Genomic DNA, 15290 nt, shown 5'->3' on the forward strand with positions numbered 1-15290 from the left:
GCTCACTTCTTTTCCCAAATCAGATGTTACAGATGTGTTAACACCACATAGGTAATAAAGCATTTGAGATGAGTTCAGAATCTGTTAGTCACTATGACAAGTAGGGTTTTTCTCAAGGGTAGTTTCAGCTTTTACCCATGTAAATTTCATTCATTGTATTAAAGACTTTAGCATTTGAGAAAGTTTTTTTAAACTTTGAAATTCTTGTTTATCAATTGTAAAGAATAAATTTATCTAGATTTCATTCTTTCCTAAGAAAGAAACTGACTCACACAGATACTTTAGCTCATTTTTTGCTATTCATTCATGACTTTTTTTTTCTTATTTGATTCTCCTTATGTATAACTTGTTTTTTAAAACTAGATGACAGAAAACAATAAGAAAACAAAACTACCCGAAAGGAAGATAATGAAACTAAAGTAAAACTCATTCTTGCAGAATTTTAGTAGGTGTTAACTGTGACTAAAAATATGGTAGAAAATGTTTTCCAGCTCTTCTAGGCCTTTGTGAATTGTTGGTGTCTCACTGTTAAAGTGGATTGTCCATCTTCTGTGACGGAAAGGTTTTAAAGAAAATTTGTTAAAATCTTCACTGGATAAATCACTTTCAGAGATAATGTGTTGTGCTTGACTAGTTGATCAGTTACCAGCTTTGCTTGTTGATATTCCAGGAGTTAAGATGACTTGCCTGAAGGGATGTACCCCTAAGGTGTGTGGAAATAGCTGGGTGACAGGAAAAGGGTGACTAATTTGGGGGTGATTTTAGCCAGCAAATGTTTTTTGAGCATTGACTATGTATGGCCACAGAGTTCAAATTCTATTGTAAGAAATGCCAGAGAACTTTCTTTTTAAAAAGCCTGCTTATTTTTAATTACTGACAGTAGTTTAAAATAAGTAGGCTATTGGCTGGCATATAGTAATATTTAATCTCAATTATATTTACTTAATTTAAGGTGTTTTTTTTTTTAAAGATTTTTGTAGGGAACTCTTCTGATAGATGGTTTAATTTTGTATGTAAGAAAATGTCTTTATAGTCTACCAGAGGCTTGCCATATTACTTTCTTTGGATAGACTAATTTTGTTTCCCATGGCATGTTATCCAGAGCACTGATCCTATAGGATACACTTTGAGAAACAAAAAAGTAATTTGGTGACTTATCAAGTTGGGATACTGTGTATTCACTGAAAGGAAAATCACATGTGTGTTAGCACTTCAAAGTTTTGGAAGTCCTACACAGAAGGGACCTTTTGAACTCTGTTTTGAAACCAATGGTTCTAAATTTGATTACAGAGAATTTTAAAATATGTATATAATGCATATTAACATCTTTGGAAAATTAGTATTCTATGGCCATACTTAGAACAAAGTTGTGTAGAAGATTTTTTTCAGAGTAAAATCTTGAATCTCCCTGTCCCCCTACTTACCCTTGCTGATAGAATATCCTGTTATAGTGATAAGTAGGTCATTCAATATTCTGGTCTATTTCTTGCAAATCCAGCATTTGTGGATTTGTGATTTCTTTTTAACAACCTTTTTGAGACACAGTATGTTGTACAGTAAGTCCCCTACTTATTAATGAGTTCCATTCTGAGAGCGTGTTCATAAGTCCAATTTGTTTGTAAGTCCAACAAAGTTAGCCTACATACCCAACTAACACAATCGGCTATATAGTACTGTACTGTAATAGGTTTATAATACTTTTCACACAAATAATATGTAAGAAACAAACACACACAAAATATAAAGAAAACATTTAAAATCTTACAGTACAGCACCTTGAAAAGTACAACAGCTGGCATACAGGGGCTGGCATCGAGTGAACAGGCAAGAAGAGTTACTGACTGGAGGAGATCCTGGGCTTGAAATATAGGTACTGTACTACCGTACTCTATACAATACTGTACAGTAAAGTACACAAAATCACAACCAGTTGTAGAGTATGCACACATGTGACAATGTACGCCAGACATGTGAACTAACTTACTTGACTGGACATGCAAACACACATTCGTATCTTTGAAAGCTCTCATCTTGAAGGTTCGTGTGTAGGGGACTTACTGTACTGGTTAAGTGAATGGATTCTAGAATCAGGTTGGAGAACGAGAGTTTAAATCCTGGCATTGTTATTTATCCTTGTGCAATTTATTTGACCTTCATGTGCCTCAGTTTTCCCATCATAAAATGGGAACAATAATAGTACCAATCTCATAGAGTTATCGTGAGAATTAGATCTAAGATGCTTTTAGACAATGCCTGGCACGTGGTAAGTGGTTAATAAGTGTTACTTGTTAAATACAGCATGATTAGAGTATGCAAATAGCTTTATTAATAACGTAACTAGAAAGATTTAGAGACTGTAACAGTCTAAAGCATCTAGTTTAGTGGTTGGCACTGGCCCACTGCCTGTTTTTATAAATAAAATTTTATTGGAACATAGCCATGCCCATTTGTTTACATATTATCTATGGCTGCTTTCATGCTGCAGCAGCAGAGTTGAGTAGTTGCAAAAGAGACTGTATGGGCTGCAAAGCCTAAAATATTTACACTGTGGTCTTTTATGGAAAAAGTTTGCCAGCCTTTGATCTAGATGCAATAGATGCTTTATGCTGGCACATTTTAAGTACTAATGTGTGTCTGCTCTTATACTATTCACTGAACAAATATTTAATAGGCTTCTGTATACTTAAGACTATATATGGAAAATTTGAAGGAAAATGTATAAAAGGTTAAAGATGAAAATAATCATTCATATTTCCATTCCAGAGATAGCCATTGACGTTCATCATATTTATTTTCTGCCTTTTCCCTCTCTGCAGATAGAGTTACATATAGCTTGAAATAATCTTTGTTTATATTTGGCCTTATTTGTTTAATACTATTTGGTGACCCACTTGATATCAAAAGTATATTTCTGCTTCAATGAAAAAGTTTTGTTAGTGTTTCTAATGACTTTCATGAAATGTACACACCATAATTTACTTAAATGTACCCTATTGTTGGAGATTAATTTGTTGCAAACTTTGTGCAAATGTAGATGACATTGGGATCAACATCTTAGAGCATGAACCTTTGGTTTGACTTACCTCTTTAAGATAGAGTTCTAGGTGTGGAGTTACAGGAATAAAGGATAATCAATATTTTCTGATCGCTGTTGTGACAAAATCATTTTCTTAAGGAAACCGGATTAGTAACCATAGGTTAATTGAGTTTTTTCTTAATATCTTTAGGAAAAAGTAGATTTTCAACATGCTCATGGGTTACAAGAATTGGAATTTATTCGAGGACATTCTGATACAGAAGCAGCGAGACTGTGTGTGGACCAATGGTTAAAAATGCCAGGTAGGTATTCTTTAGAGATCAGAGTGGAACATAAGATTACCAAGCTTCCCTAAAGCCTTAAAACATTGTGTCTGTTTTATTCAGTTGCTAATAAGTACATAAAGTATTGAAATTTAGTTCAGTAATACTTAACAGAAGACCTACTTTACCAATTGTCTTCCTACTTTGGCAAAAGTATATTTTGAGTATAAGTAATCCTTGAGCTGATCATTTATTCATTCATATGTCTTCTAGTTATTACCCTCTATGGGAGGGCGTGTAACAGGTTACTTGAGGTCAGGCTTCTCTAAGGAAGTGGAATTTAAGCTGAGATGGAAAGGATTAGCATTTACTTTTTTATTTGTCAGTGCAGCCTGTGTAGATATTTTGTTAAGGAAATGTCCATGTGGGAGGCTTATCAAAAGCAGTGGGTAGCTTCTTCATTGCTAACTCTTTGCAGACCTGAAATTCTTGGAAGAGTCACTGTGCAGTGTTTTCCTCCTACCAGATAATTTGGTAGAATTTTTAAGAGCCACCATGGCAACTTTTCTAGCTTGTCTTGTAGAAGACCCACTGAGCCCTTAAAGGCTTGGGATATCCACAGAAACCTTAGCTGTGGATTCAATCCAGCAGAAAGTTTAATTACAAAAAGTCTTAGAAATATCTATGTATGCAGTGCTCAACTTTGAACCTAGGTATCTTATTCTGTAGTTTTCAGAGGGCTTTTCTTTGAATAGAATCAAATTGCAACTTTTAAAATAATTCCAATAATTTGTAGATATTTTAACACCTGGCCACTCCCTGAAACTGTATTTTCTTCTTATCTCCCAATGTGTTTGTGCCTGGCAAACTCCCACCTTGCCCCATCCTCCTTTTTAAATACCCTTTCCTCTTTTTTTCTTCTTAATTGCCTGTGGGGTTAGCCCTACAGATAACATTCAATACTAGAGGTTGCTAGGTTTATTTAGTCGGCATAAGTTTGGTTGTTCAGCTGTCTTTGATCCCACAGTGCTTTATTCATTTCTCTCAAATAGTTTCTACCCTGTTATGTTGCATTGATAATTTTACCAGATTTATATGCTCCGTGGGGACAGAGACTAAGGCTTATTAATCCGTTTTAGTGTCAGTGCCTAAAAAGAAGGCTCAGCATAGAGATGTCCAATAAGTGTTGGTTGAATATTATACAAGAGTGGGCTGTAGGATTTGCATATGAACACAGAAAAGAAGCCTAGAACTCGGGTACCAAATGTGACTGTCATTCAACTAAAGAAAAGAATTGTTTGGCATTCCAGACCTACTTTAGAAAAAATACTTAGAAATTATGGTCCTTAGCTGCATCAGAATCACCTGGGAGTCTTAAATACACGTATCTGGGCCTCACCACTAGAGATAATTCTAGGGCATCTGTAGATTTGGGAAGATTCCTATGTGATTTTGGTAGGAAAATGGGCTAGAACTACAAGGCTCAATCTACAAGATCTCTTGTAAAAATCGTTCATCTCATGTGAATCTAACACTTACAAGTCTTGTCTAGAATGATTGCTGGGCCAGTAATATGTCCCTTTAGGCCTAATCCCTGGCCTCCAGATTGTCAGAATATTTTAATTCATTGTAAATTGAATTCATGAGCATCTGTTTATATATTTCTGGGAACTAATGAGTCACTTAGCTGTGTCTTTAGGATTCTTTGCAAGATGTGATATTGTATCAGTATATCACTTCAGGTGACATCTGGTTCATTGGTGGCTGATAAGCTTGTGCCTTGAGTTAAGGTCTTTAGTTATGCTCTTTTTATGTGATGGTTTTATCTTTTTACTTGGTCCCTGCCACTCCGTAACACTGAAGTCTGGGGTCTTTTGCTAGCACAGCTGCCTTAGCATTGGGCTATACTTGGTGTGGTGCAGTTCCATACATGGGCTTCAGAGAATGCTGAGATCTTTGAGGAGAGGAGAGCTGGGGAGAATAGAGATGGCATTGTTCTCGTCAATTATAAAAAGTGAGATTCTGCTTCTCAATAGCATTAAGGGACTTGTTCAATCTGTTCCAAAGTATCCAACCATTATAATTCAGTTCTTTGATTAGAAGTAGTTTGAATACTTTATAATTACTCAAACTGGAAATCCATCTTTTATAGACTTTTATAGTTAGGCCAGTTTCCACACATTTGATTACTTAGTAATTTAAAAACAACACTGTACTATTTAAGGGAAAGAGCTGTTTAAATCTCTCTGTATTTTGCCTTTCCATAGATAAAGCTTATTTTCTTTCTGGCTTGTTTTCTCCACTTTGATTTTTATCCAGAACCTCTGTTTGGCTAAATAAAGGTTTTAATAGGCAACACCTGGAATGTGGATGGACAGGAAATAAAAATTATTATAATTCTGACTGCATTAAAAAATTAAAGATAAAAAAGTATATTGTTGTTAATGCCTCTTTTAATATGATTAATGCTATGTTAGTCGTTGTTTATTGGTAGAACACATTTATAAGCATTTTGGCAGCATTTAATAGAGGCATTTCCCCCATTAACAGCAGAAAAGCATGGAAACTTTCAACATATATAACCATTTGGGGATCTTAACTAGATGATGTTAAAGGAATAACATTTATTCTAGTTAAATGCTTAGGGGCTTCGTAGAAATTGCCATAAAGATAAATACGCAGCTTTTTGTTGTATGAAATATTTAAGATATTTGAGTGAAACAATTTATAAGAAATAATAGTAAAAGATAATAACCAAACTATCTAGAGTATATATTAGAATCCTCCTGGCAGTTTTTACAATTCTTTGTTTATACAGCATAACTCTAAATTTTTCATTGTGTAACATGTATTGGGAGTTTGCCTGGGAAGAAAATTTGGCTAAGTCTAGAAAGTTATGTGACTGTTAAGACCAAGATTATAAAGAAAGAAAAGGGATGAAGAATGGACCAGGATAAAGGGATAATTAAGGCATTCTCCTTGTCTCTCTGTCCTCTTCACTCCTTCCCACCCTCCCAGTTGCATTGTTTGACATAATGTTCATAGAACCCAGATCCTCTATAATATAACTAAACCTTACGATGTGTTTAAGATAGTTAAAAGAGAAAATAAGAATTAGAAGAAAAAATCTTTGCCAACTTGCATAAATGAAAAGAAGGGAGGCAGGAATAGGGGTTCTGTAGAGCAACTGGTTTTCTAATATATTCCATCTTTGATGTTTCCTGGCTGTTGAACTTAAGGGAACTGTTTTTTTCCTCAGATAATGTTACTTGGGGATGTTAACGGCTTCCCTTGTCCCAAATAGCTATTTACTTGTAGGTTGTTGTACCTTTTATAAGAAAGTTTGTAAACACCTAATTACAAGTAGGATCACCCAGTTGATGCTGCACATGTTTTTCATTGTTTTTTCATGATTCTGATTACCAGTCCAAAGGACAAGTATCTGAAATAGAAACTTAAGAATTTATATTCCAATGATGCAGGACTCAAAACAGGCACAATTAATTCTGGAACAAAAGGTTCGTTCCGAAGAGGAGGCCAAATACGAGTGTCTGGGAAGCCAATTTCATGTCCCATAATGCACTGTAACAAGCAGTTCGATAATGGGCACCTTCTCTTAGGACATTTGAAAAGGTAAGTGTGATATTCAGAATAGTGGATGCTGAAGATGAAATGAAAGCGTGATGCACCTCTGCCATTGTGATTATAGCTTTATATTCCAAACTCATTGTTCTGTGCTATTATGATATAATTTTTTCTAATGTACATTTCTTAGCCTTCCTAGAATGCTTGAAATCAGATTATTTTAGTGATATTCAATCCTAATATGTCTCATAAAATTCTGACCAGACTTTTTGCATTGATATGCATTTGGATCAGTTTTAGAGAAATGCAGTCCATTAGAAAATCCAGCATTTAGTAAATTTGAAGAGACACAAAGCACTTAACAGATATTTGGGCTAGCCTAAAGAAAGCTAGTATGGCATTACAAAATAAATGCTAAAGGCAAACCAAATGTACCAAAGTTAACAATAAATATTCTATTTATGAAATCCATCTTATTAATTTACTGAATTTTTGAATAGTAGAGCTTGAGAAAGTAAATATCAAGGGAAGGCAATATTAAAAGCATTAAATAGTCTTATCTTCAGTCTCCCCTTCTCATAGTTTAAAGATGGGAATTGAGAGTTTGGAGCTCTAAGCCTTCTCTTTTCCAGATGTCTCACCCTACTTACGCCTTACCTTACTCTTAGAGCCTTCTGGAGGGGCTTCAGCATTCTACAGATAACTGTATTCTAAGTATTTTTAAAAAGTCTCTGAGGCAGTTTTAAATGACACAAATTTGTTAAATGGTTAAAATGACATTTTAAAAGGATTAAAAGCCATTTTTAGGAAATAGGTGTGAGCCAGAAATCTTGACATGAGATTATTATTCCAGTGGTTCATTTACAATTATTTGTGAGTTTTATGGTAAATAAAGCAGGAAGGAACAGATGATGGCTGTACAGTTTTCAAACTGGAAGTTTACCAGTTTGGCAAGACATGCTTAAATCCATTTTATTGGATCTTGAGTACTTTTATGAAACATAAAGCTGTTGGTCACTGTTTGAAGAGATTGCATGGCATATGGGAACCACTTGATATTTCTTGAATATAAAGAACCTTAATATTTCAGTAGAAAAAGTGTAAAGTCCTGAATGTGTGTGTGTGTCTAGCTTAACAAATGAAGCAACATAGTTCTGCCCCTAGAATGTCAGATTTTCTAATGTTACCTCTCTTTTGCTGAGTAGGTTTGATCACTCTCCATGTGATCCAACAATTACACTGCATGGACCTTTCATCAGTTCTTTTGCTTGTGTAGTATGTTATAAAAATTTTGTTACTCAACAACAATATAGGGATCACCTTTTTGCTAAGGTAAGAGCATATCCTAAGCTAAGAGTAGGTATTCTTTTTCTAGAGAACCGTGGAATGGGATATAGGTGTTTTCTTGCTGTTCTTAAGGTTGCATTCAACAGTGATGCACATAAAGATCAAAATTATGATTGTCTATGGGGAATAAAATTACTTGGAACATTAAGTTACCATGGGCAGGTAACCCTGATAGCTGAAAGCCAGCAGTCTTAAAGAATATCATTTTTATGGAGTTGCTCTATGAAAATAACTTACTTTGTTCAAGATGTTCTGTGAGTTAGTCACATGATAACCAGAACATTATTCTTAAGTGTGCTGCCGTTCACTGCTGGTTGAATTGTTGGAGCCACGTAGTAAATAATGATTCCTTTATTAATGCTGGTATTAAGAAATAGATCTGGTATTTAAAAGGCTGGTATTTAACACCCACATTAAGTGTTAAATCTCAAGGGATATAAGATTGATTCATGATATTAGCAAATTCAATGTAATGAAGAACTCTGTAATAAGTGTTTCCCACACTTGATATTAGATATCTCACTAGTTAAAATTACAAAATGTTAATTGTGCAATATGTTCACTGTGGAAAAATTTTAAAATACTAACAAAAGGAAAATAAGAAATCACTTTTTAAAAAAATTTATTGAAGTATAGTTGATTTACAATGTTGTGTTAATTTCTGCTGTACAGCAAAGTGATTTAGTTATACATAAATATACATTCTTTTTTATATTCTTTTCCATTGTGGTTTATCATAGGATACTGAATATAGTTCCCTGTGCTATACAATAGGACCTTGTTGTTTATCCATTCTATATATAATAGTTTGCCTCTGCTAACCCCAAACTCCCAGTCCTTTCCTCCTCCATTTCCCCTCCCCCTTGGCAACCACAAGTCTACTGTCTGTGTCTGTGATTCTGTTTTGTAGATGTGTTCATTTCTGTTGTATTTTGGATTCCACATATAAGTGATATCATATGGTATTTTTCTTTCTTTTAAGAAATCGCTCTTAATTTCACTTATAGAGATAAGCATTGTTAACATTTTTATGTATATATTTCTGCTTTTTCTTCCTATGTAAATATTTTTACATAGGATAAAGTATGTAAATTTTTTCGTTAAGAAAAGCAGTGTGTTGTAAACATAAATGTTTAAATATATGTTGAATCAGTATGTACATTTAAAATCAATGAATGACATTCTGTATGAATATATTATAGTTCATTTAATTTCCTATTAGATGTATTAATTGTTTACATTTTTGTTATTAAAAACAATAACACATTAAATATCCTTGTAGCTAGAAACCTGTGAGATCCATACATGATGTATTTGCTGAGTAAATATTAGGTTTTGAAGTAGTAAAATGCTAATGTCCAGAGAGAACTAGGGTTTTTCTTTAAACCATGTTTTCAGAATTTGCTAATCTCTAGCCCTATACTTGAAAATTCATGTGGGTAGTAACTTGGATTCTGTAGAGGTTCACACAGAAAATGAAGACTTGCACTCCCAGGTGTCTCTGGTTGAGTTCTGTGGTTGACTGACCCCTGTTCTGGTGCTGAAGAGTGTTCCCAGGATAGATGCGCCTATTAACGCTGAGTTCGTTGTATACTTAGTCATTAGTTTTGGGGAGCCTGTGTCTTGTTCAACCCTGATGAGTCACCGTAGTACGAGAGGAATCCATGTGCTCTAGAATGAATAAGCTGCAATGGTACATCATTAGGTGAAATAGGAGTTCAGGGGAAGGGGAGAGGAGTAGCAGAAGAAGCTGACAGAGCACTGCAGAGGAGAAGTGGTCCTCCAGGCTTGGGTTTGGATAGATGGAAAGGACAAGTGTAATCACAGGAAGGTTTGAACAAGAGCCTACACAGAGTAGCAAATATGGGAATAGGTAGAGTGCAGAGAGCAGGTGACATAGCAGGCCTGAGACTTCTGTCCTTAGACGGACTTGCTTGCAAGGTTGGCACTGGGCTGTTGTCTAGGAACTTAGATTTGGCGGGTCCCTATGAATCTCTGATGAGTGGCCCTTTGTGTGTGAACTGTTGGTGCAGACAGTGTGGTTTATGCCGAACACCTAATTTCCTTGTGGAAATTAGGTGTGTCTGTGTGTCTCCGCTGGGAGAGGACCCTTGGAATCTTACACCTGGTTTCCTCTGGACCTTGCCCAGTGTGCTTTTCCCCCTTTGTATCCTTTTGCTGTAATAAATCATAGTCATGAGTACAACTGTACACCAAGTCCTGTGAGTCCTAGCCAGCCACCAAGCCTGGGGATGGACCTGGGGACTCCCAACACAAGTACAATAGTAACTTGACTATAAAGGCACAAAATTTAAACTTGATATTGGCAAGATACTGGCACTATCACAGGACGTGACATGATGAAAATAATTGTTATATCTTCAGAGCTAGAGGGACTTTAAATTCTAGAACCAAATTCCTTCTCCTTTTTTAGGGACACCAAAGAGATGGGTGGTATTAGAATGGCACCAGTGTTCAGGGTGGATTCAAAGATGTGGACAAGGAGACCAGTTTAGGTGACTTCAGCAGTAACTTAGCTTTGAGATGAGAAAAGAGTTTACTTAGGTAATGACATTTAAAATAAAGACCTTAAAGTGGATCCAAAAGACACATTAAAGAAAGAAATGATAGGGCTGTCTAGTGCCCTGACACAGGTTTGGGGAGAGAAAGGAAAAGGGTGCAACTACATTCCATAGTTTTTTAGTGTTTGCAGTGGGTCACTAGTATTCCACCTTTTTCAGAACTGGAGTTCTTTCAGGGCATGTTTTTCTATTCCATGCTGTAAGCATATTCATCTTTTTTCTTCAGTAAATCTGAATAGATATTTTAACCTTAAAATTAATTAATACTCTCATTTGTGTTTTCCCAAATTTCATTAATTTGTTTCCTTTTTTTTCTGGGAATCACTCATCCTATGCTGTTTTGCCCTCCCTTTTGCCGTCTCTCTGGGAAGTAAATTTATGATATTCAGCCTTCTGGGAAGCAATCTGGTAAAACAGAGCAAAGGCTTTGGTGTCAGACAGACCTGGATTCCAGTTACTTTTATTAGCTATGTGTTCTCACCAAGTTACAGCACATCTGTGAGCTTGGTTCTTCATCTCTAAAGTGGAATTGTTATACTTACATACAAGATTGTTGAGAGAAAACATAATACAATATAAAGCACTTATGGCCTGACATATAGTTTTTAATAAAAGCTCCTATTGCTTATTCTTTGGAGTGTCTGTCACAAGGACTCGGAAGGAACCAGTCATTACGTATCTTAAATGAGCCAGAAGAGGTCGCTAGAAGATTGCATGCCTGTGAATTCTGTTTCATAAAGATGATGTTCTTCAATGAAATTGTGAGACTGTCCACAATTTGCATTGTTTGCCTTGCTGCCCTTCCGTTTTCTTTTTATCTCCAGTTTCTTCTGTCTAGACTCATGCCTCTCAAACTTCAAAGTGCACACAAATCACTTGGGAATCTTGTTAAAGTGCAGGTTCTGACTCAGTAGATCTGATGTGGGGCCTTAGATTCAAGATTTCTAACAAGCTTCTAGGTGATGGCAGTGCTGCTGGTCTTTGAGTCATACTTTGAGTAGCAAGTGTCTAGTGTTTTCTGACATTCAAGCTATCCAGGGACTTCCCTTGTGGTCCAGCGGTTAAGACTCCGTGCTTCCACTGCAGGGGGCATGGGTTCAATCCCTAGTCAGATCACACATGCCTCGCAGGATGGCCAAAAAAAAAAAGACTGTCCAGTGGGTCTGTCACTGCGTAACTTCCTGCTTTTCTCCCTTTTGGTGCTGGTGGGGATGGTGGAGGATGTATCGTAGGCCCCAGGGTGCCTCATTGTCACTTGTCGGTCTCGGTGGGCATTACAACTCTCTCTCATTCTGTTCCTAGGGCCATTCTGTCATCGAAGGTGACTCTTCCCCCTCCCCAGCCTGAGGCAACTAGTACACTACTTTCTGTCTCTGTGGTTTTTGCCTTTTCCAGACATTTCATTAAATGGAATCCTACAATATGTGGCCTTCTGTGACAAGATTCTTTCACTTACCATGATGTTTTCAAGGCTTATCCATGTTGTGACATATGTCAGTACTTCATCCTTTTTATTGCCAAGTAATATTCCATTGTATGGACATATGCCACTTTCTGTTTATCAGTTCAGTTGGTGGACACTTGGGTTGTTTTCACTTTTTGACTGTTGTGAATAATGCTGATATAAACAAATGTACAAGTCTTTGTGTGGTCATACTTTTTCACTTCTCTAATGAGTTAATTGTTGGGCCATATGGTTATCATCTTTAAGTTTTTGAAGAACTGCCAAATTGTTACCCATCACAGTGTACCAGCTTACTTTCCCACCAACAATGTTCCAGTTTCTTCACATCCTTGCCAACACTTACTATCTGTCTTTTAAAATAGCCATCCTAGTGGGTACCTATGAAGTGGTATCTTATTATGGTTATACTTTTTTTAATGTATACATATTTGTATGGTGTGTTTTGATTTAATATAACTGGAAATATAATGGTAAAAAGGAATTGAGTACTTCCCAGATACCCTATTTCCCATTCCTTCCCCTGGTTTGTAGAAGTTATTTGCAAATATGCTATACTTTTGCAATAGGTATATTCCAATAAAATTTTATGTAGAATCACAGTTTTTGTTCTATTGAGCAAACAGTTTAAACAAGCTTATTTTGAATCCACTTATAACTCACAGTTGAACTAAAGCTTATTAGAGTTCTTCAGGTAGGGGTCATTTGTACAAATTGGTTGGTAGTAAATGCTTTTAGTGCTCTTATTTGGAACCTTCTAATTGGAATGCAAAGTGTCATACTGGGTGTTATCTTCTGCATGGCTGTCACCAAAATAAAATAGGGTGAGGAGTAGTGGAAAGAGCACAGGATTTACCACCACAGCTGTAAAGCTGGGTGTGAATGGTAGCTTTGTCTCTTCTGAGGGTACAACTTGGAGGGGAGTGATAATTTTGTTGACTTATGTAAACTTAAGTTTTCTTATTTGTAAATAATGAAAATAGTACTTCACGGGGTTATTGTAAGGATTAAGTGGAAAAGCACATTTGAACCGTAAGGTGGTGCTTGACATATACTCAGTATAAATGTAAATTTCCTATCACTCCTCCTGTTGCATTTCATAAGCAACTACACAAACTATTTTGATATCCCTAATGTTAATGATAGTAAATTTAAGAAGACACAATGCAACCTTTAAGGCTATTATTCTAAAGACCATTAACAAGAAGTTACATTATATTTATACACAGCACACATACAGTTATACATATACATATAAATATACACTTAAAAATATTTCCAATTTGGGGATAGAGGAGACTCTTAGCCAAGTTTGGAAACCTGGACCCTAGAAAAGACATACCTGTTTGTATCAGAATTTTAAGGTGACCATATACTAAATTAATAGCTGTTTGATGAAGAATATTTGAAAAATAGAGGATGAGACAGAGTTAGTTTTGATAACAGAGAATGGATACAAGTTGACCAGAGGGGAAAAAGCAAAAACAATCAAAACATGAGGCTGGAATGGAATAAGCAATGCACAGAATTGTATGAATAAATGCTCACACTCACTAGTAGACAGGAAAGGCAAATTAACATAACACACATCTGTAAGACTGCAGACATGACAATAAGATCTGTAATAGCTATTGTGCCAGGCTCACTCAGTGCTAGGGAATCGGAATTTGTAGAGCCTTTTTGAGGAGCAGTTACACAATATCTTTTAATATTCAAATAATGAACCTTTTAACCCAATGCGGCCAATCTTGGTAATGAGAGAAAAGCACTATTTAATGAGGATATATAGTCAACAATATTTACAAAACCATTGTTTACAGTGGCAAAAAAAAAAAAAAGCCTGGAAATGAATAGTTGACTAAATCTCAGTAGATCCACATCACACCATGGAGTAGTTTGTAGCCATTAAGAAGAATAAATTAGAGCGACACCAGTTGATTTTTAGGGATTTCCATTAGTTATTGTGGAATAAGAAAACTAAGAGGCAGAAGAATCTGTAAGATGACAATATTTGATAAAACAATGGCAATTCCCTCTGTGTATTTATTTTTGTATGGAGAAATTTATAGAAGAATACGTATTTGTAAACATAGGTTATATTGCAGAGTAGAGTGAACAAAGCAAAACATAAGAAAAAGTATATGTGATATGAAAACATTTATGCATTTATATAATATTGCATGTAGATGTATATATAAAAAAATGTATAGAAAGCAAATGTATGTTTATTGTCATAGAAAGATGGTAATAATTTGTTTTTAAGGAAATAATTTAAAATTTCATATATGGGACCTCATTTATGACAAAAAAATCCACAGTTCACACTCAGGGAAGAAAAGTTTTCATGTTAAAAACTGATACAAAATATTCCAAATAAATAGGAAATTTTGAAAGTTGATTTAAGAAATTGAATATTGATTTTAGTTGTCTATAATAAAGCTTTGCCTTATATTTTAGGAAGCTGCAGATGATGGACATAAAAACAACCTTCTTCCTCAGATTATTCAGTGTTTTGCGTGTCCAAATTGCTTCCTTCTTTTTAGCAGCAAGGATGAGTGTTTGAAGCATATGTCTGGAAAGAATCATTTCCATCAGAGTTTTAAACTGGGTGGTATGTTAATACTCTCTTCCGCTGAAAATTATTAAACTACTTTAACCTTTGCTGATTTACCATACTTCTCAGATAATTCTTGAGGTAACTTATCTTCACATTAGTTTTGAGAACCATGAAAGCAAAAGGTTTTTATCTCATTTTTTATTTTTCAAAAAAGATTCTCATTATTTATTTGCACCTAAGAGTAAGGTTTACTTTGAGGAATGAAAAGAAACTTGAGAAGAAAACATTTATGCAGGATAATGTTTTTGTATATATCCATTGGGAAGTTGGGTATTTCTCTGCATTTAAGATTCAGATTTTAACTTGAGCATGAGTTCAGCATCCACTGCACCTAATTGAGGCTAGAAAACGACTTCTCTTAGATTTTTATCACATAAATAACCATCTTCTTTTACTT

At 35.3% G+C, this 15290-nt stretch overlaps 1 protein-coding gene across 8 annotated transcripts in view; it reads left to right on the plus strand.

Annotated features, from left to right (window-relative positions):
- The window catches only part of ZNF451 (zinc finger protein 451), a 123271-nt gene that overhangs the window by 71269 nt on the left and 36712 nt on the right, over positions 1–15290 (plus strand). For all 8 annotated transcript variants that reach the window (XM_079933584.1, XM_079933581.1, XM_079933583.1 and 5 more), the window contains 4 exons: positions 3228–3339; positions 6783–6933; positions 8091–8217; positions 14734–14887. In XM_079933584.1, coding sequence (XP_079789710.1) covers positions 3228–3339; positions 6783–6933; positions 8091–8217; positions 14734–14887 — 544 coding nt within the window. The remainder of the gene's footprint in view (positions 1–3227; positions 3340–6782; positions 6934–8090; positions 8218–14733; positions 14888–15290) is intronic.

This window comes from Stenella coeruleoalba (assembly GCF_951394435.1).
Source record: "Stenella coeruleoalba genome assembly, chromosome: 10".
NCBI lineage: Eukaryota > Metazoa > Chordata > Mammalia > Artiodactyla > Delphinidae > Stenella > Stenella coeruleoalba.